General features: G+C 45.0%; 2 protein-coding genes across 5 annotated transcripts; one reads left to right on the forward strand and one right to left on the reverse strand.

Moving 5' to 3' along the window:
- Positions 1-1,199: 1,199 nt before the first annotated feature.
- CLN5 (CLN5 intracellular trafficking protein) lies at positions 1,200-10,477 on the reverse strand. 2 transcript variants are annotated; one of them, XM_068929564.1, is made up of 4 exons: positions 10,235-10,477; positions 7,226-7,391; positions 5,912-6,137; positions 1,200-2,388 (listed from the first exon to the last, which is right to left on the reverse strand). In XM_068929564.1, the coding sequence occupies exons 1-4, from the start codon at positions 10,339-10,341 to the stop codon at positions 1,877-1,879; spliced, it is 1,011 nt and encodes a 336-aa protein (XP_068785665.1). In that variant the 5' UTR covers positions 10,342-10,477; the 3' UTR covers positions 1,200-1,876. The 2 variants fall into 2 exon arrangements, with proteins under 2 accessions (XP_068785665.1, XP_068785662.1); XM_068929561.1 differs by lacking the exon at positions 10,235-10,477 and adding an exon at positions 9,589-10,011.
- Positions 10,478-14,230: 3,753 nt separating this feature from the next.
- Positions 14,231-19,840, forward strand: LOC104147475 (glutamine amidotransferase-like class 1 domain-containing protein 3, mitochondrial). 3 transcript variants are annotated; one of them, XM_068929595.1, is made up of 5 exons: positions 14,284-14,592; positions 15,998-16,169; positions 16,457-16,673; positions 18,065-18,269; positions 19,547-19,840. In XM_068929595.1, exons 2-5 carry the CDS (start codon positions 16,152-16,154, stop codon positions 19,737-19,739), a joined length of 633 nt encoding a protein of 210 aa, XP_068785696.1. In that variant the 5' UTR covers positions 14,284-14,592; positions 15,998-16,151; the 3' UTR covers positions 19,740-19,840. The 3 variants fall into 3 exon arrangements, with proteins under 3 accessions (XP_068785688.1, XP_068785696.1, XP_068785690.1); XM_068929587.1 differs by lacking the exon at positions 16,457-16,673 and having other exon boundaries at positions 14,231-14,592; XM_068929589.1 differs by lacking the exon at positions 16,457-16,673 and having other exon boundaries at positions 14,309-14,550.
- The last annotated feature ends 551 nt before the right edge of the window (positions 19,841-20,391 follow it).

Raw genomic sequence — 20,391 nt, forward strand, 5'->3', positions numbered from 1 at the left:
CATGTTGAGGTAGAAAAAGAACTTTGAGTTTCATACAACAGTGGAACTAAATTAGCAGCTCTCTCCTGCTGAACAGAGGCAATTTCATCACCTCACTCCACTCCTCTTATACTCAGCTCATTACATGATAATGTAATCCAACAAATTAATTTCAGTGACTCTTAATACAAGGTCAATTTTTTGCCATTCTTATGGTTTGAATCGGATCACTGTGTGCTTGCAATGTATACAGTAGCTGCAGGCTGTTAATTCAGCTCACGTCAAACAAAACTGCAGCTTTACAGTATCTGAAGGGAGGCTGTCAAGAGGATGGGGTCAGACTCTTCTCCGTGGTGCCCAGTGACAGGACGAGAGGCAACAGGCACAAACTGAAACACAGGCAGTTCCATCTGAACATGAGGAAAAACTTCTTTGCTGAGAGGGTGACAGAGCACTGGAGCAGGTTGCCCAGAGAGGTCATGGAGTCTCCTTCACTGGAGAGAGTCAAAACCCGCCTGGATGTGATCCTATGCAATGTGCTCTAGCTGACGCTGCTTGAGCGGGGGGGTTGGACTAGATGATCTCCAGCGGTCCCTTCCAACCTCAACTGTTCTGTGATTCTGTGGCCTGCTCATTTAACTGCTTAACTACTATGCAGTAAAAAAAAACACTACAGTAGTGCTACTAGTTCTGCAAACGGTTAAAAAAAGTTACCGCTGTGCATTTGGAAAAGATTCTGCTGCTGCAGCCATGTTTGTTGTGTACGTTCCTTTTCAGCTACCAAGGCAAAGTGAACAGCTACTTTCTAGAAAGCAGTTGGGTTTAATAGCCAACTAATTGCCAAACTATTCTAGACACACTCAAGAGCAATACAATACTTCAAGGACACCACAGCTGGCACAGCACCTTCACTGCCACTATCACTACCAGCAGTGTTTGTAATTGCTTTTTACAGGCATATCTGTGATAAGCACTAATTCTTAACTGTGACTTTCACAGCCCACAAAAGTTATTTCTTTCATATTAAAGATGCCGTGCTTCTGTAAGAATTGAAAAGGAATATAAACATGGCTTCTATGAAGCTGACCTAATTTACGCCTCAATTAGACCTTTTTTTTAAGAAGGGAGACCGCTAGATCACTGGAGTTAGTTATACATCAAAGTTGATCCTGTAATGGACTATGTGCCTTCCATCCAAGAGAGAAAACCATTACACCAACTGAAGGAAGAGCTGTCTGTATTAAGTTTACAATGCAGATGAGGAAAGTGACAAGGTAACATCCATACCATCTTCTCATAAATTCACTTGCCCCCTCCCCACCTTGGTAAGCAGCTATGTTATGAATCAGAGAACAGTTCATAGATCCTAGGTGCACAAAAGAAACCAAAGAAATACAGATCTAAGGCACCTGTTGAGGAAACTGAGTACATCTAGGCACTCGTGTTTGTTAGCTCCTACACCTGGACAGCTGAGTTAGTCAGACCAAAAAAAAAAGCCTTCGAGTCTGTGTGTCCCATTGCTATCAGTAGCCATCTGTTCCCATAAAGCCATCTCTGTGGAGAGAACCTGAGAGCAGGCCAGGCAGGCTGCCTCTCCTTCACCCTCCCGGCATGCTGCAGTTTAGCCAGAGGTGTAGCCACATCGGAGGGTCATCCAATGTCCAGTGACTGTGGTTACATGGAAGCTGGCCAAGTCAAAGCTGTTCAAGCGTTCAGGGACTTTTGGCAGCTGACAAGAAAAAAGTCATTATTTCACCTGGTCTAGCAAAATCTTCCCAAAGCAACTTTTACGGCTAGCAGTGAAGTACACAACATTTTAATAACATCCCAGTAACTCTCCAAATTTTTGAAGCATATCCTGGTGAACGGCAAGGTTGGTTCTCAAGTTCTCTGGTTCTCATAAAGCAAAGAATGTTTTGCTGCCATTAGGTAAAGGGATTTCTTCATAAATTATTTTGAGGTAAGGAGATTTCATAGGTAAAAACCAGTATTCCAAGTTGTAAAAGAGGTAAAACTGATGATTCAAAATGACACGATCAATTATTTTTAAAAGATCCACGACGAACTCTCCAACTGTCCGATGAGGTCTGAACGGATAGTAGAAGTCTCTTATAGCTGCAGCCAAAGTCTTGTTTCCTGCAGGTCCAAAAATAGACGTTTCATTTCCCAAATAAATGGGTTCTCCACTGAATAAAATTATGCTGGTATAGTTTGTTTGTATCTTATTAAATATAGCTCCTAAGTCAGCTAGCTTCTGGAATGTTCTCAGTATAAATTTAGAGCATTCATAAGAGTCAAACCATACAACTGATTGTTTGTCAGGACTTGCTTGAACTGTCCAGGTCTCATAATAAATGCCAGTCTCATTGTCATACTTCACCCATTTTGCCATTTCATTAAACATGGTTCCTGTAGGAGATGAAAATAAGCAGTACAGATACAAGTTAACAGAAATACACAGAAATATCTTCCATCTTGAGGTTCCCCTCCCTTCCCTGCAAAAGTTTATCTATAACATCCTAGCTATATAAAGACACAAGGTTTGGGTTGGAGGGAGTAGTGATACCCCACTGAATAAACTGTATTTACATACAAGTTATTTCAATTGTATTTGCTTTTTCTGCCCCATTTCCTGCTACTATTCCAAAACATCCAAACTTCAGAGTACCACAATACCTGTTATTTTGTCTTATACATGTAGAAAAATAGAGCAGGTTATGCTATCTACAACTGAAGTTGACAAAGCCCTCCCCAGTGGAGCAGGTGTTTCAGCACTTCCTAACATTTTATCCTTATTCAGCAATTTAGGTCAGAAGCTTTCATGCCCCTTCCCAAAAGAAGCCTACTTAACCTCAGAATGAGATACCCTTTTGTTTCAGCAGCTCCTCAGCTAGCAAAATTGAGCTAAGTCAAAAAGATACAAGCAGGACATGAAAGCAAGTACATTTAAAGACCTGGAGGATTATTTTTATTTAGAATACATGTTCGGAGTATTCTGGTTATGGGCTACTCACACCTGAAATCAAGAAGACATCTCTAATTCAGCTCATCTCTCTGGTAGCTCTTTACAGGCGATGCATCTGCCTCCTCAAAGTCAGAGCTGAAGCAGAGCACTAGTCTAGCTTCTGTTTTCCTCACACTCCCAGTAACGCATCCCAGCCTAGGCCTTTCCTTTCTGTTTTCTCCGTTCCTGTTAAAGTATACAGCCGCTATGACTCAGACCTGTCCAGCACCTCACACCTGCAGTACAGCCAAGTTTTGTAGATTCTTTTTGTGTGATATGTGTTAGAAAACACAATCAGATAATGCGTCTCATATTTATCCTAAGGTAAGGCATGCATGTAGGCAACTACCTCAGAGCAGCTAAAGCTCACACATTCACCTTCTAGGTTACCCCACTGTAACTTGTTCTTCACTTAAGAGCTTTTGGGCTTTACAATAAACATAACAATCATTCCGTTTATTGAGACTTGCTGGATACTTGCTTTTTTAATTGTTCATGCCTTGTTTTAATAAAACAGCAGGTCATAAAAATCTGTATCAAGACCTGTACTTACATGCACTATAGATGGGCTTGCAGCTGCCCCTTATCTTCTCTAACTCCTAGCAGATTAGCTTCTTGGTGTGTATTCTGCAATGTACTGTCACTCCTTGTAGGAGTGACAATCCATTGTAGGTTTTGTCTCTCCTAACAAGACCGAGATGGACTTAATATAAACCTCTGGTCTTAACAACCAATAAATTAAACAACAAATATTGTAGTTTAATGCACTGCATCTTCATGATAATACTGTTATTTACGTTTTCAGTGTGTACAGAAAGAAAATGTCTTAAGATTCTTCCAAGTGATTAAGGACTACAAAAGTGAAAGCTGCAAAACTAGCCAAAAAAAAAAAAAAAAACCTCTAGAAGACTGTTCAAACCCTGCACTTCTTTATTCAGGAACAGTTTAGAGGACCACGTACTGTCTCCTGGAGTGACGTGTCACCTTACAAAAGCAAAGGAAGCACACCTGATAAAAGTTTGTAAACTTATGACAAATACCAGGAAGTGAAATCTGTTTTGCCAGGCTTCAGAACACAAGTGAAAGAGGCTGCTTGCGGAAAACAGAAGAGCAAATTCATAACCAATGCCTTGAAAAGTACATCCTTTCAAGGTATTATTGGTGGTGAAGCTCATCTGACACGTTGTAATCATGTGCTCTAGAAATATTCAAAAAGAAAAGGGAGGGGGGATTTGGCATTTGTAAGGGTAACAAAACTTTTCAGTGTATTCATTATAAACATGTCATTCTAGAAAACTGTGGAAGCTGTATTAAACCTTATTGTTCAGGGCTTAAGTCAGTCTCTTACTACTGTCTTTTTATGTGGAAGAGTATGCCACAGCTTCCTCCTACATAATCTTTTTGCATGTTCCACTGAAGAACTCAGTATTGGACGATGTCTGGGACCTGTACTAAATTGAAGGAGCAGAAACCTGCCATTCCAAACGCACGCTTTGGAATTTATACACTTTACAGTACCATTTCAGATTTGTCTGCGATATACGGTATAAAAGAACTCAGATCAATGTATTCCTAACTATCTAGATCACCTCCCGACCTCTACTCAAGCAGACCCCAGAAGTAAGGAAGATTAGGAAGAAAAATAAATAAATAAATAAATAAATAAATCAAACTCTGTATGACTCTATCAGAAGATGTCAAGCCAGTCAAAAACTCAGACTTGGGATATTCTTGCTTGATCTGCATAAAATGAACGTACCATACAAGCAACACTTATGATCCATGAGCCGGGTTAAAGAAATTGAAAATGCCCCAAGTGTGGTCTCTGACACTCTTGGCCAACAGCTCCATTCGATCTTGCAAGGCCAAAGATGGTCCAGCTGTTTCATATTTTAAAGCTCCCTCATACTAGACAGCCTGTTTTTTGTCTGCTTTCTGAAGGAAGCGAGTCCAGCTGATGATGCTGTCCATATGTGCTTGTGTCCACGCACCCCTTTTCCAGGGGAAAGCAGCTCTCTTTATTCCGTTGGTTAAAGAACCACCTAGGATTTCTAACTGCACCAAATAGATATAATCTCGACACGCACTCCCAGCAAGCCACTAAAAGTGAAAGGGGCCTAACATAAAACACCACAACACACTAGCTGTAATCTGACGCTCCACTGAGCAGTGGACCACTTAATCACGCTAACTGAAGAGAGTAAATGGTTTTGCTCACATAAAATGCAATAGTCCTGAAAGAGCTTTGCTCTTACTCGCTATATTACTACAGTAATGGATTGGATTTATTAAAGCTTTTTATTTCAGGGTATCAATTTTCAGTATATTCCAGGAAGCTATTCTGGGGTTCATTCACATCTTTAGAGCTGTAAATCCTGGTTTTGTTCTATGACATATGACAGACAGATCTATTACTGGAGACATCTGCACATTTTGTAATACATAGAGTGGGGAAGATGGAAACGAAGACAAATATTTTTGACGTGTATTGAAACTATTTATAAATATGCCTTATTTGTTTGCTCAGTAATGCATACATTTTTACCAGTTTTTCCTATCTCAGCTGCCATCTGCCGCTTCACAGTAGAAGGCTTTGTTTTGGTGAAGCATGTGAAAAGAGTCCATAATTGTTCTGTATAAGCTGCTTTACTATTTTTATACTCAAGAGACTCAAGTATTTTTATATAGCAACATCAAATGGCACTCATTTAACAATATCTCTTCAGTGCAGCCTGTTCAAAAGGCAGTGGCCTGATACCACTTTCTACATTACGGAGAGTGCAGAGAGAATTTTTCCATTTCAAACTAGCAGCATCAGTCACTACATTACAAACAACCTACAGAAAGTAAGTGAAAAGATACTGCTTTACATGAAGGCTGCCTCTGTATTTCATGATACTACTGCCACCAGAATTGTCTGAAATCTACCTGATATTGTGGTCACGAGAACCAAAGTTCCGTTTTCCTTCCAGTGTGCATCATCTATTCCTTCATAGAAGCAGGCAGCTCCCTGGTTGCACCAGAATGGCGCATCCATGCCAGGCCGGAGGTGCGGAAATGTGCAGTTCCCAAGCTGGAAGAGTTCGTACCACTCCATTGTGTAGTTTTTGCCAGTCAGAGAGCTCCTGAAGCCCACAGCATCATGCATAATTTTCTGGAAAAGGAAAAAAAATGCTTTAACATAAAGAAAATCCTGTAAAACTGACTTCAGCTTGAACCGTACAGAAAATGAGATGCTAGGGAGCTGTTGTGTAACAGGGGGAGGGAAGGGGAAAGGGGTTCCTATAACATCTTCAGTAGCGTTGACGCACAACATATTAGACTGTATCACGCACATGGAGTCATGTCTCAGTGCTCATCTATCCATCCTTTGTATATTCTGTTATTCAGGGGCAGATACTCAGGGGGAGCTCACTGCCAAAACTCAAAACTTTTGAACCTTCACCTCATAGGGATCCCAAAGAAATTAACAGAACTGAGTCACCAAAAACAGACCATAGCAATAGAAGCCACAAAAGGAGTAAGATATACATTTTTTTTAAGCTGCACAGCAAATACATAAATTCAACCTTAGTTTAACAATCAAGATAATGATATTTAAAGTTAATCCCATCTTTGACTCTGTGTTTGGGGTTTTTAAAGCTTATTTATGCTACTATTAGACCTATACAACCATTAAAGTTGAGACTCTCTCACATTCGCACGTCTGCACAAATAGATACTTTGTTCAACACTAATTGTAATACCCAAGAAAGAATGGTTAAAGGCAGACAAGTCCGCACGATCCATCTTTTTGATCAGTTTTCCATTGCTGACAGATATTCACGTGCATGCAAATATGCCTTTAACAACAAAAAGTTAACACGCTAAACAGACATTTCAACAGATGTAAGGGGCCAAACCCATGTATCTTCTAGGTGCACTGTTAGTGCAGAACAAAACCCCCAAAATATGATGGTGTTGTGTGCATACAAAACACTGCCAATATTCAGCTCTGCAGGGGAACATATTCAAATCCACAAACAGTACTGGTCACGCTCTTTTCTTTGGCTAAGATAAGTTTCAGACAAAAGTTACAGAACTTACTGCTTTTCAGGCATCTTTCCTATAGTTAGCCAAGGCTGCGTGCACCAATACTCTTCCATAGAGGCATATTGCAACCTTACGGCTCCTATTCTTGACACGTCGTTGATGTCAGCTGAATTGCCACTGTAATTTTGTTAAACAAAAACATCACCTTACCAAATGTCCAAGTAGGTCCCCGTATTTGAATTCCCACACTGGAGCCTGTAATCGGTAAACTTCAATGGCATCTTCTTCTTTCATCAGTGGAATGGCAGAGCCAGTGGGACAGAACGTATAACGAGCTTGGCAGTAAGGATCAGTTTTTGGACGGTAATCAAAGCGCCTGTGTTGAGAAAGAGAAGCAGGCAGAATGGTAAGCATAGCTTCACGGCTGGAATAACTGTCTTGTGACTTCCTAAGAGCCTGAGTCAGAGAGCTCCATTGTGTAGCATCTTCCAAAGACAAATTCTGTGATCCAGACTCTGCAAAACTTGGAATAGACAAGTTTGCAAGACTGCTGAGGTGCACGTTTGCAGAACTGGGACTTAAGGCTACACAATGAGAATGCAAATCACCTTGGACAGGGTGCGGATGTCTTAGAAGTAGAAACAATGTGAATTGCAAAGGGCAACTTGCATTCACAAAATCAGAGACCCATAGATGTTGACTAGAGGGATGGCTGAGCTCTTCCTCGAACATGTTTCCCTCACAGTCTGTCTACACAGGGATGGATCGGTTTGCTTTGGGAAACTATACTGAAGTAATAGCTCCCTAAGTGGAGCCTCTTTTACACCAGAACGTTGAGAATATCAGAAGGAAACATGCTATTCCTCTACCTAATTTAAATAAAGAGGCCTAAGAACCTAAATTCACTCACTTTTTCTATTCATCATTCCGAATTAAACCTTGAGTACAGAAAGTGAATCACAATACATGCAAACAGCAAAAAAAAACCCCAAAATTTCCAGTAAGTCTTCCTTTGCCAATCTCCTTCTAGTCCCACCCTAACTCCTAAGAGTGTGAGATATATTTCACTTCAGTAAGATGCCTATATTCCTGCCTGGAGTTGCCAAGGTAGACGGGCATACACAGGCTCTCCAAAGCACACCCTGTGAGTTTAACACACCAGGAAGCTGTTGCCCATAGTTACCGAATGGCACAAATACCCTAGCTCTCAGATGACTCAAGCATACTGGACTTCCTGAGCCATACTAAAAAGCCTCTAACCCTGCCTATACACTGCAGTTTCTCCCTCTGGGTTTTTCCAAGCTTACTGCTGTAGTTCTGAACGTCTACTTTCATTCTGCCTAGGCTGAAAAAAAAAAAAATCTAGCTAGAAAGAGAGCATATGGCCAAAAAGCAGAGATTTACACCTGGCATACATCCTGTTTCCAAATTATACCAAATTATTCCAAATTAAGTTTTCAATTTTCCCCGCCCCACCGTACCTCACATACGACACTAAGATAAACAAGTATGTTTCAATGAATACTTCATTAATACTTAATCGGAAGCATAAAAATTCCCCATTTCTGAGGGTTGGGCTCACACCGACCTACAGGCTTTTATTCTGGTTTTGACCATCCTGAGACCAGGCCTCACAATTGCAGAACTCACTGGAAAATCTGAAAGATTCACGACTGCAAGACAAGTTCCTTAGGCATTACCTGATTGCCAGGGCTAGCAATTACACAAGCTTTCAAGATCTCAGACATTCATGAGATTAACAGTTAAGTTAGATAACACTTCCTTTTACAAATAACAAACCCACACAGAACACACGTACAAGTGTGTTCCTCCTGCACAGGCTAGTTTCCCTAGCCTACACAAAGTGTTATTTACTCACTTCAGTGCCATGCAATAAATTAATACCTACTCTTCCACTTTTCCCAACAGTACCACTGCCGCCTTCTGGAGCTGGAGCAGCTGGCAGGATTTTTCTCCATTTCATTTACCATCAATAGCAGTACGAAAAGAACTTCAATTTAAAAAAAATCTTAACTTGATTTCCTTATCGCAGTTTCTTACTAAAATAGAAACTAAATGAGCGCCTTTAAAGCTAGGGCACTCATCACTGAGGGCAACAACCCATCTGCTGGAAGAAAAAATACAGCTATCAGGTCAAGTACGTGCTACCTCTTCTCTAACATGTGAGCTGAGCATATAAAATATAGTACTAACAACAAGCCACATATTCCTATTATTAAAAAGTGAAGCTATTAATAGCCTTTTTAGAACAAATGCCAAAACTGGAAAGCCTGATGGCTCTCTCAGCTCTCCTGCCAGCACTTCATTCTGTACAGAACAGAAATATGAGAATGGTGCCTACCAGAACGGGCATTTTTGCAATAATTTCTCAAATTAGTTTTACTAACCATCAAAACTAATACTTTCTGGGAATAGCGCAAGGAGTATGGGCAATCCTCCTAACAGTACAAGGAGGATGGGCACTGTGGCACTAACTTCAGAGCACTTGGATAACGCTGTCAGAGGATCAGGAGAAAACAAAACAACAACAATCACTTAGCCGCGATTTTAACCTTAAGACCTTGGAGGACCAAACCGAACTTCCAGGCCAGCACTTCATACACATAGCACCTTCCTTCATGACGGATTTCAAGGAGCCGAGTCGAAAAGAGCAGCTTAACCGCATGACCCCTCATGAGAGGTTCCTGCAGCATGACCCTAAGCAAACCAAAGTTTTCCTGCAGTCAGGCTCCCTGCGGGGGCGGCCCTGTTTTGGCTAGCCGGCTGGAAGGCAGCCCGGGGCAGGACAGAGGGCAAAAACTGCGCCCCCGAGATTAAGACAGGGCGGACACCCCACCTCCGCCCGCCAGGCTTCACAGCGCCATTTACTGCGCCGACGACCCTCGCCCTGCTGCCGCCAAGCCGCGGCGCCCGCCTCGCGCGCGGCCGTTGGCCCCGCCCCGCCTCGCGCGCGGCCGTTGGCCCCGCCCCGCCCCGCCTCGCGCGCGGCCGTTGGACCAGCCCCGCCTCGCGCGCTCGCGGTGGGGGGAGGGGACACTCCCCCCCCCCACAGTTCCCCCCGCTCCCGCCGCCATCACAGCCCGCACCGGGGAAGTGGGCAACGGGGTAGGGAGGCCGCGAGTGAGGTGCGGGGACGTGCCTTTCCCTCCCCCCCCCCCCCCCCGCCCCGGCAGCGGCCTCCCTCCGCCAGCCACTCACCTGTAAGGCACCGGCCAGCGCCGCTGCGCGGAGCGGAGCCCGGCCGAGAAGCACGGCGCCCAGGCCAACAGCAGCAGCAGCCGCTGGCAGAGGCGAGCGGCGCCCATGGCGGCGCGGCCCCGCTCCCCTCTGCCGCCGGGGCCGTTGCTCGCGGCCTGCGGGGCGCCGTGCCGAGCCCCGGTGCTGCCGCCGGCCGTGGGTAGGCGGGAGCGGGGCTGAGGGAAGCTGCGCAGCGAGCCCCAGCTGGGCGGGAGGCGGCCGGCCCTGCCCACGCCCACGGGGCCCGGGGCGGCCGGAGAGGCCTCGTCGGCCCCGCCGAGGTTACACTGACGGGGGCGGGGGGGGGGGGGGCGGACGCTTGCTGGAGGGCCGAGGCTGGAGGTGATGAGGAGCTAAAGCAGCGGCCTTGCGTGAAGGAGGAAAACATCACGTTAGGTACAGTGTAGAAAGGAAATGCATGAAGGCCACAGTTTTAGCCTTTTTTCACCTCGTGCTTTGGAAAAAAATATGTTGAATCACTGCCTAAACTGGACTTTGTGCTGGGTGCAAATGTAAGAGTGCTAGCTGCAGCCAGCTTGCATGTTTTTGAATGCTTTACTTTGCTGAAGGAAGGTGTGCAGCACTGTGCCCTGGCACCCTAGCCGTGAACCTAGCTCTGATGCTGCCACATAGCAGAGCAGTGAATCATCTCCACATTGCAAACACACGTTTATTTGAAGTCCCATACCAACTTTCATCATTTTTACCAGCTCTGAGGATGTTGGAGAGCAGCAGGGGGTAGGGCTGTTTTACATGGGACAGTAAGCCAGGAGCCAAGCTGACCGCACTGCTGGCAGGCACAGTGACTGTCGCACAGTCCTGAACAGGGCCAGGTTTGTGGTAGTGACAGGACCCAGCAAGAGTCAAAGACAGAGCAAGATAAAGTCAAGTCCAGGGTCCAGCCAGGAGACAGGACTAGAGATGAGGCTACTTACAACATTGGTTCAGGGTCCGTGCAGGAAGAGCAGCTCGTAAGGCAGGACAGCAGGAGACAGGACTGGACACAGCATAGCTCATGCTAGGTCTGGGTGCCCAGGCCTAAGCTCATGGGTCCTTGGCCAGAAGGTGTGTGGGCAGGGGCCCTGACTGAGGCTGGCCAGAGTAACTAGGGCCTATTAGTGCACTCAGGGCCTGGAGAGCAGCTGCTTCTCCCTTAAAGGTGCGTGTTTCCACCCTGCAAAGATGTGGCTTCAGGTTCCCTCTTGTAAAATGGTCTTTTTGCTGTTGGTTGTCATGGGCCCAGGCCAGACAAGAGTCATCTTGGGGCTGTTTCAAGGTGAGGCAGAACCCAGGGAGGGACATGTCACAAGCTGGGATGAGGACATGAAGCCAGTTCAGGGACAGAGGGCCATGACAAGGTCACAGAACCAGGGCAGGAGCATGGTATGGATCTGGAGCTGGGACAGGGCCATCCCATCCCAATCAGGTCCAAGGTCTATCCCGGGAACAGGGCTACCTATGATGTCAATCTGAGGTCCATCCAAGAAAGAGGGTAAGAAACAAGCCTGAAGACAAGGCTACCTGCAAGTTAGGTCCACAGTCCATCTAAGGAGGACTAGTCAGTAAGTCAGGCCAGGAAGAAACAGGGAATTCCAGCTCTGAAGATGCTCAGTTCCCTAGCGTTAACTGGCCCTACCAAACAGGCGAGTTGGTGAGTCTACTCGTCTCTCCAAATGTGCATTGGATTTAAGCTCCTTGCAGAGGACAGCCCTTTCCTAGGTCCCAGGAGTGAGGAGGACTCTGGTGGGATTCCAGCTCTGAAGATGCTCATTTCCCCTATCTCGAACCCTACCTCTCCTTCACCTCTACTCCTCTCTTGCTGCTGAGCCCAGCGAGTCCCATATTAGCAAGCAAGGTGTGCTGAACTACACATCTCTTCTCACCAAGCACATGTTGGATCTCTGAGGGGGCTGAGATGGCTCTAGTGGAATTGCCCTGGGGCCCTGCTCAGCCTGGAGGATCAGATGAGGGCCTGGTGTAGTACAGCCCTCTAACTCCATGCGCATTTTGAGCTGGGAGGGGTCTCCCAGGGTGTGGTTGCAGAGACGATTAGGATTAGGTGGTCAGGGAACTGAAGGTTTTCAGAGCTGGAGTTGCACTGCAGTCCTGCCCAACCCTGGTGGGTGGGATGTGGGCTGCAATGGGAACAAAGCTGTAGCTTTATATTCACTTGGAGCACAGCGTTGCCAGCAGACAGCAGCCTGCGCTTAGGCAGGCATTTTCCCTACCTTGTCCCTCTCGTGTTCAAGAATCTCCCTACTCACGGTCACGCAGGGAGCCCCAATCTCTCAGTATATAGCTGAATGCATTTTGCTACAGACAGAGGTTTTTCTTTTGTATGCCATTTTTCCTGCCTGATGCAGGGTTGTGTCCCCTGCAGAGCTCTCATACTCTGAATTTTTGGCAAACACTCCCATCTTCTGCAGGATGCAGCCTATCAGCCTTTTGGTGCAGTAAAAGTGTAGGCTTTTATTAAGCGCAAGTTTCTTCTTCTTAGAAGAGAAGAAGCTAACAAACAACGAAGGACTGGGAACTGAGATTTTGCTAAAATTAAGCTCTCTAGTCTCTGGTGTAGCATTTGCGTGCCCAGTTGTAAGTAGGGGGCTAGGGATGAACATCTGCCTTGGCTCAAAGAAGCCCTTCTGTTCCTTAGGGCAAGGCCCTAGTGACTCAGCCGGCAGTGGGTGAAGGAAGGACTGGCGGGAGAATTTCGCTCTGCTTTTCCTGTACGTGCCTTACTAGTTAGGGTGGCCCTGAAACAAATAGCATCGGGGTCCTGCGAGAGAGTTGGCCTCTACCTGAATTCCGCGTTTTCTGGCTTTCAAAGCATGATATTCAGTATACCCTTATAGTCATCTGTCTGTGTAAAACGAAGAAAGCTTCATACCGAAACCACTGGTCCTTTACTAGGTCTTACTGGAGGCACAGCAGCTTTCAGACAGTCTAAGGACATGCAGATTTTGTCACAGCCGTTACAAAAATTGAGTAAAAAATTATCAGATACTTTCTCTACTTTAGTCAGGTTACTGCTGCACTGTGATAAAAGGGCCAGAGAGGAAATGAAAACTAAATTACAGTTGAGCGTGTCTCTCTTAAAAATAAAGGAACATCTAATTTTGCTGTACTTCCCACTGACATTTAAATCTTACCACTCCCTGCATTTCATAAGGCAGAAAAGATAATACTAAAACTAAATGACCTAGTGAAAAACACCTAACCAGGAATTATGTCCACACTGCAGTAGCACAAGTTGTTTTCTCATCTTCACAGCCTGATTCCTTTGGCTGGGCACAGGCTGGGTGAGACCACCGGGTGCGGGCTGTGTCAGACCCCTGGGTGCAGGCTGAGCTCCCTGGGCCCAGGCTGTGTGAGCCCCCCCCCCCCCAGATGTGGGCTGTCAGATGTGGGCTGAGACCCCGGGCATGGGCTGCGTGGGACCTCTCAGCACAGGCTTTATGAGGTCCTGAGGTGCAGGCGGTGTGAGACCCTGGGCACAGGCTGAGACCCCGGGCATGGGCTGCGTGGGACCCCTCAGCGCAGGCTCTATGAGGTCCTGAGGTGCAGGCGGTGTGAGACCCCGGGCATGGGCTGCGTGGGACCCCTCAGCGCAGGCTCTATGAGGTCCTGAGGTGCAGGCGGTGTGAGACCCTGGGCACAGGCTGAGACCCCGGGCATGGGCTGCGTGGGACCCCTCAGCGCAGGCTCTATGAGGTCCTGAGGTGCAAGCGGTGAGCCCCTGGGTGCAGGCTGTGCCAGACCCTGGGTGTGGGTTGTGCAAGACCCCAGGCACAGGCTGTGCGAGACCCCGGGCGGAGGTTGTGCGAGACCCCAGATGCAGGCTGCGTGAGTGAGACCCCAGGCGTGGATTGTGCGAGGCCCTGGGTGTGGGCTGAGCGAGCCCCCGGGTGCGGGCTGCGTGGCTGGCGCGGAAGCAGGCCCGCGGCCGCGCGCCGCCTGGCAGGGAGCTGCGAGATGGCGGCTGGGCCGGAGCCCGGCTTCTCCCCCGAACGCTGCCTTTCTGCTCGGGCACAGGGCCACGGCAGAGCCGCAGCGCCGTCACGGCGTGAGCCAGCCGCGCCGCTTGGCTGCACCCAAGCCCACCCTTGTTTGGGTGACCTCCGCCCACGCCGAGGGCGGGGAGAAGGGTCCCCGGCGGGAAGGCGGAGGCAGCGGGGGGAAGGCGGAGAGAGGGAGGGAGGACCGCGGCCGCCATGGGCAAGCGGGTGGCCTTGGTCCTCGCCGGCTGCGGCGTCTTCGATGGCAGCGAGATTCACGAGGCCTCGGCGGCGCTGGTGCACCTCAGCCGCGGCGGCGCCGAGGTAGGAGCGCGGCGGCAACGGGGGCGACCGGCGCCGCCGCCGCCGCCGGGCCGGGCCGGGGCTGCCGCCGAGCAGGGCAGCGAGCAGCCCCCGCAGGGGCTCCCTCTCCCTCTGCCCTCCCGCTCTGCGCCCTTGGCCCGCAGCTGCCGGCTGCCCGTCCTGGGCCTTAATTTAGTCCCGGTTACTTTATTTTCCCCCGGTTTTGTTTGTTTTGTTTTGTTATTTTGGCGCCTTCGGCCACGACGCGCGTTGGGTGGCGGCGGGGAGGGCGGTCAGAGGCGGGGTGGCGGCCCCCGCACCCAGCGAGCCGGGGGGGGGGGCGGGGGCCACGGCTTTGAAGTGGGGAGCTAAAGATGGGGTCAGGTTAAAAAAAATTCTTGAGCCAGATAGCTCCTTGCTAGCTGCTTCTGCACAAGGCCGGCTGCTGCCCTGGCTTAGGCTTTTTGCCTGTTTGTTTGCTGCTCGGCCGCTCCCACCTTTTTTTGGGCGTGACTCGCCTGGTCGTAGGGAGGGCGCTGCCCCCGATATCTTAGTGCAGAGCTGAGGTTTTCGTGGGTCACCAAAAAAAAATCACATGTTCAGTGCAACGGCCCTAGCCCAGATTAGCTGAATCAGTGAGCGCTGAGAAGGTGGCAAAGCAGGCATCAAAACAGAGATGTGAAAATAGCCACTGTGTTCGAGTTGTGACAGAGCTTCATCCTGCTGATGCCACTTTTCCCTTTCAGGCATAACCCACATAAGTTCTGTCTTGTTTTCTGTTTTTCTTCCTGCTTCTAGTCTCTCAGGAAAATGAATACATATTCTCTAACTGTAATGTCTGTACTAGAAATGCATGTGAAGTTTGAATCTTGATCTTCTGTCTTTTTTACATCTCTTCTAGCACCTTGATCCCATAAAGGTCAAGAACAGACTTTCTGTTAACTCTGCTGTAACCAGGCGGCTTCTTTTGATATATAAATGTACATGTGTGTATATATATTTTATATATAATCTGAATATATACTATACATAGTTCATGTGTGTTTGTATATGTGCATGTGTGTGTACACACACACATACTTTATATATACTATATAAATATAATGCACTGTTTGTGCCTCGGATTATCCACCTGAGAGTGAAGTCAGGCTCTGGCAAAATCAGTAAGCTTAATGCTGGCATAAGAATATGCTCCCGTCAGACATTGCAGGGATAAGATAGGGAGAAGAGCTGAATTTAGCCATCCTCATACATCACATCGTCTATCACTGTGGTTATTTGTTGCAATATATTGTCCTGTGGAATCCACTTTCCTTCGGTAAGAGACTTCAGCAACAAAAACTGTTTTGATTAAATGATCTTCATCCTCAGCAGTATGTAGGGGTTTTGTTTACATGCGCAAAATTGCTTTATCTCTGTGTTCTAGGTAAAGATATTTGCTCCTAATATTGAGCAAAGGGATGTAGTCAACCATTTAAAAGGAAGTCCAACAGGAGAGAAGAGAAATGTGCTAGTTGAAAGCGCCAGACTGGCAAGAGGCAACATTCAGGATTTGGCTGAACTGAAAGTTAGTGAATTCGATGCAGTCATTTTCCCTGGTAGGTGCTTTTAAAAGAAAATCATTCAGACTTCTTTAATTGCAAATGACTGCCTTGCCTTCAGTACTTTTTTATGTTTAAATTCGTTCAGATAATACTCTTGAATGTGAGAGACATCTTTCTTTTTTACTTATTTATTTTCTTTTGAAGATAACGAAATATTTTAGCAAGCTCTTGTGGGCTGGCAAGTCATCTCAGATTATTTATTAATTTAAAGTTTATTAATTTAAAATGCCACAGTCTTCTTCTGGTGTTAGATTAAACATCATACCGTTCTTTCTTTCTAGAGATTGTCAGGTCTTCCGTACCTGCTTGTGGACAAGAACGTTGACCAGAGTAGAAGAATAAGGCCAGGACTTGCCATTACGTTGCAATGCCTTAATTTTAGTGCGTCTGAAATTGATGGCAGAATAGCAGGTTGCCCGATAGATGATATTGCCCGTCAGACGGGAGCACTTTTTTTTTTAATTATGTATCTGGCTGCTCCTGATCAAGCTATACTAAGTATGTTTATGGAATATTGTTTTATACACCAAAAAATTGCTTTTCAGAAGGATGTAATTGTAATGATTTTAGAAGTGAAGAAACAAAAGTGTTATGAGAGAATTACGACATGCTCAAGATCACTTTCCAGAGTAGTCATAATATTGTTAAATACTGCCTTCACAACTGGGCCCAAGGGTTAGTTTTTAAATTGATTCACTGTCTTCTGTTGTAAGGCCAGCAGATGGCATATGTGTATAACGCTGATAAATATACCTCTAAAACTGGAATGAGTTAGTGACATCAGGGCTGATCTGGGAGTAGAAGCTAGCAAATATTTTCCACGTTAATTTCATGCTCTGTTATAACCCAGACTCAGGGGGGTTACAGTAATAACTTTTAGAGGGAAATAAAACCCTATTAAGTTTGAAAATTAAAATCTTACCTCAGAGATTCCAGATAACAGCCAAAAGTGACTAAAGGGGATGTAATGAAAGCAAAAATATTAAAAGTGCAAAACGTCTTGATGTTGTCCCTTGAAATACTTCTGAAAATTTGTGTTGCATCATGATTATTTATTATAGAAAATGTGATGTTGTGTGCATTCCCTAGGAAGTCAAATATAATGGATGGTTACACTTCCTAATAGCTTTGATAATTTAGATGGTTCTAAATCCAGCAAGCGATGATGCTATAAAATATAATGTGTTTGTAGAATTAAATGAGGAGCAAATGCAGATAAAGGATTACTTCTTATAACTAATTTCTGGAAAGACAAATTGAGCATTTTTTTTTAACAGCAAATTATGTCATCATTTACAAGTGGTATGCCTCAGAATATCACATTTTTATCCATTCCTTTTTATGTAGTAGCTGTATAGTTTTTATGATGTAAACCTTGCTTTAATTTTTTTAAGTCCAAAAAAGATTTCTAGGAGGAAAAAACTCTCTTTTATAACTGTTTAAATAGTAACTAAAACTCGTCAGTGAAATTACTCTAGAGGGTCAATCTATTGTCTGCATTATCCTCATGAACTGCTTTCTCCTACTTTTAATTATCATTGCTCTTTTAATCCCCCTCTTGCTTACTGATGAGAGCGTATCAGATTGTGCAATGACTAGCAAATGAATATAAGGTTTCCTGTTTCTCTATTTATTGCTCACTGAAACAAGATTAAGCCTTCTGACCTACGTAACATATATGGAATTAAAAATCTGCAGTTAAACTTCTAACATTATAAACCCATCATGTTTTATCTGCTGAAAACTTTCAGTAGAGTAACTTAAACTTTCTACCTATACTATGGTTACATTGTGAAAAGACTGAAAAAAGATAACTTCTTTCTAGTGTGGTACTTAATAGCTTTTAGCAGTGCCTTATATTTGCCTTTGTTTTTTTTTTTTTTTTTGAGGTGGATTTGGTGTAGCAAAGAACCTGTGTTCCTGGGCAGTAGATGGCAAGAACTGTACTGTCAATGAGCACGTGAACTCCACTCTCCAAGCTTTCCATAGTGCTAAAAAACCAATTGGTTTGTGCTGCATATCTCCAGTCTTGGCAGCTAAAGTCTTTCCTGGTTGTGAGGTCACTGTTGGCCAAGATAAAAATGTTGATGGAAGGTAAGAAGGGGATGGACGGAGATAGTTTACCTGGGAGTTAATATTAGAAAACACTAGTCTTCTCTGCAAAAGCTCAGGCCTCTGGTATGAGTAACCATTGGGTAACTTATTAGTTATGTTTTTTTCTTATTTTAAGCTTTTTCACTCGCTTAATAACAGTAGGCATAGAACTATCAGGGCAGAGAAGCTGAATGTGGACGTCGGGTGACTCATTATGCACTTTGATGTTAGAACAATTTATCCCTGAGTTCAGAAATACATTGGTCTGTGACATGTTCTGTGATACCAACATCCGCAGGCACATTACCATTAAAAAAATGTAAAGACGACAAGTAAATCTTGCCCAAACCATCTGTCCGTGAGCCAGTGCAGGGAACATAGGCTCCCAGACTGGCTTTCTTCTGCAGTGTGGGTGCCAGTGACTGTCCGTCAGTCCTGAAAGGGACAGAACAAAGCAATTGTTGTAGGATCCTAGTTGTACAAACTAGCAGGTGGCCATGGGTATCAAGTTATTTTTTCTCAATACATTCATGGTAATTGAGTGTCTAGTTGTAGCTCGTATTACATGAGATATGGGATTTGCTTACCTAATAGCTTTGAAGGCTCAGATTCATGTTGCAAAAGTGGTCATCTGAACGAGCATTTAAACTATGTCTTTGGGGTTTTGTTTGCTCAGGAGTTTTTAATGAGTTTTTCTGGTGGTAGTGGTTTGGGGCCAGTATGGAGGAAGCAGCTGAGAGCAGGGCCTGGCAGTCAGTGCTGCTTCAAGGACTGTCAACTCCTGATCAACTTCTGAATCAGCAGCTACACAGCCATAGTGAAGGTTTATCTCTGTCCCCTATTCCTGCCTTTTCCTCAGGAAAAACAAAAAACCCTCTGCAGAATCCCAGTGAAAGTCTTTATATAGAGGGGCAGAAAAAGATCTAACATTCTGCAAGCGCACCTGGCTTCTCACAAACTTTCGGGCATCAGTTATTGCCGCACTTAGTATCACCTTGTAAACTTATTAAAAGATTGTTAAACAGAATCATGCCGTCACACATACTGTGAACATGCATTTTAGATGTTAAATCTCTTGTTTTCAAAGTTATCGGATCAGTTGCTATGGACATAGGGGATAAGGGAAAATCTGACAGTGGAAGTCTGTTCGACTTCATTGTTATCATCAGCTAAAAAGATCACTTAAATATTCCTGTTGTTCTCTCATTCAAGTTACGTTGTCAGTTGGTTATGGCTACAGCATCTCTTTATGTTAATTAAAGTCTTTTTACTTACAGATTTCCCGATGTTGAAATAGCATCTGCTATAGCAGAGCTCGGATGTAAGCATGTTTGCAAAGATGTAAATGAATCGCATGTGGATAAAGCCAATAAGATAGTTACTACCTGTGCTTTCATGTGCAAGGCTCCTTTGCATGAAATCTTTGATGGAATCGGAACAATGATAGAAGAGGTCCTGAAACTTGCCTGACTGGAAATGTACAAGTATCTGCAAGGAGATCCACTTAGCTAAACATAAAAATTTAGCCTCCTTTGATTGTATTAATAAAATAATGCAACTATTAAACTTCACAGTTGTTTTTTTTTAATCTGTAACACATCAAATGGTTATTGCAACTTGATCTTTTTTTTTTTTTTTCCTTTAAATTAGGAAGTGTCTGTTGAAGTTTTTTTTTTTTTTTTTCTCCCTAAATCTTGAATGTATTCAGACTCACATAACCTGCCTCACCTTAAAATAGGTCTTACCTACTCGGAATAAATAACCTGGAACAGCGGCCTAAGTGCACATTCCTTACAGTTACTGGTCAGCTTTTTGGACACTGTTAGGAAAGGTGGGGCTGAATGTCTAGTAGAAGCATTGCCTCAAAACTGAAATACAAATACAGCAGGAAACAAATTGTGAAGAACAAACCTGTACCACAGAGCAGCCACATGAGGGAAATAATGCTTTTATGAACAGCGGCCTAGAATTCTCCCTCTTGTTCTGCAGCTGGTGTGAACAGGAAAGGCACTATTATTTGCCTCATCAATGCAAGACCAGTCTTGATAGTGAAGCTTGAGGTGTTGCAGAGTATCAAATGCTATTACTCTGTATGGTGTGTTTATTTTAGCACAAATGTAGC

The sequence above is a fragment of the Struthio camelus genome, chromosome 1 (genome assembly GCF_040807025.1).
Source record: "Struthio camelus isolate bStrCam1 chromosome 1, bStrCam1.hap1, whole genome shotgun sequence".
NCBI lineage: Eukaryota > Metazoa > Chordata > Aves > Struthioniformes > Struthionidae > Struthio > Struthio camelus.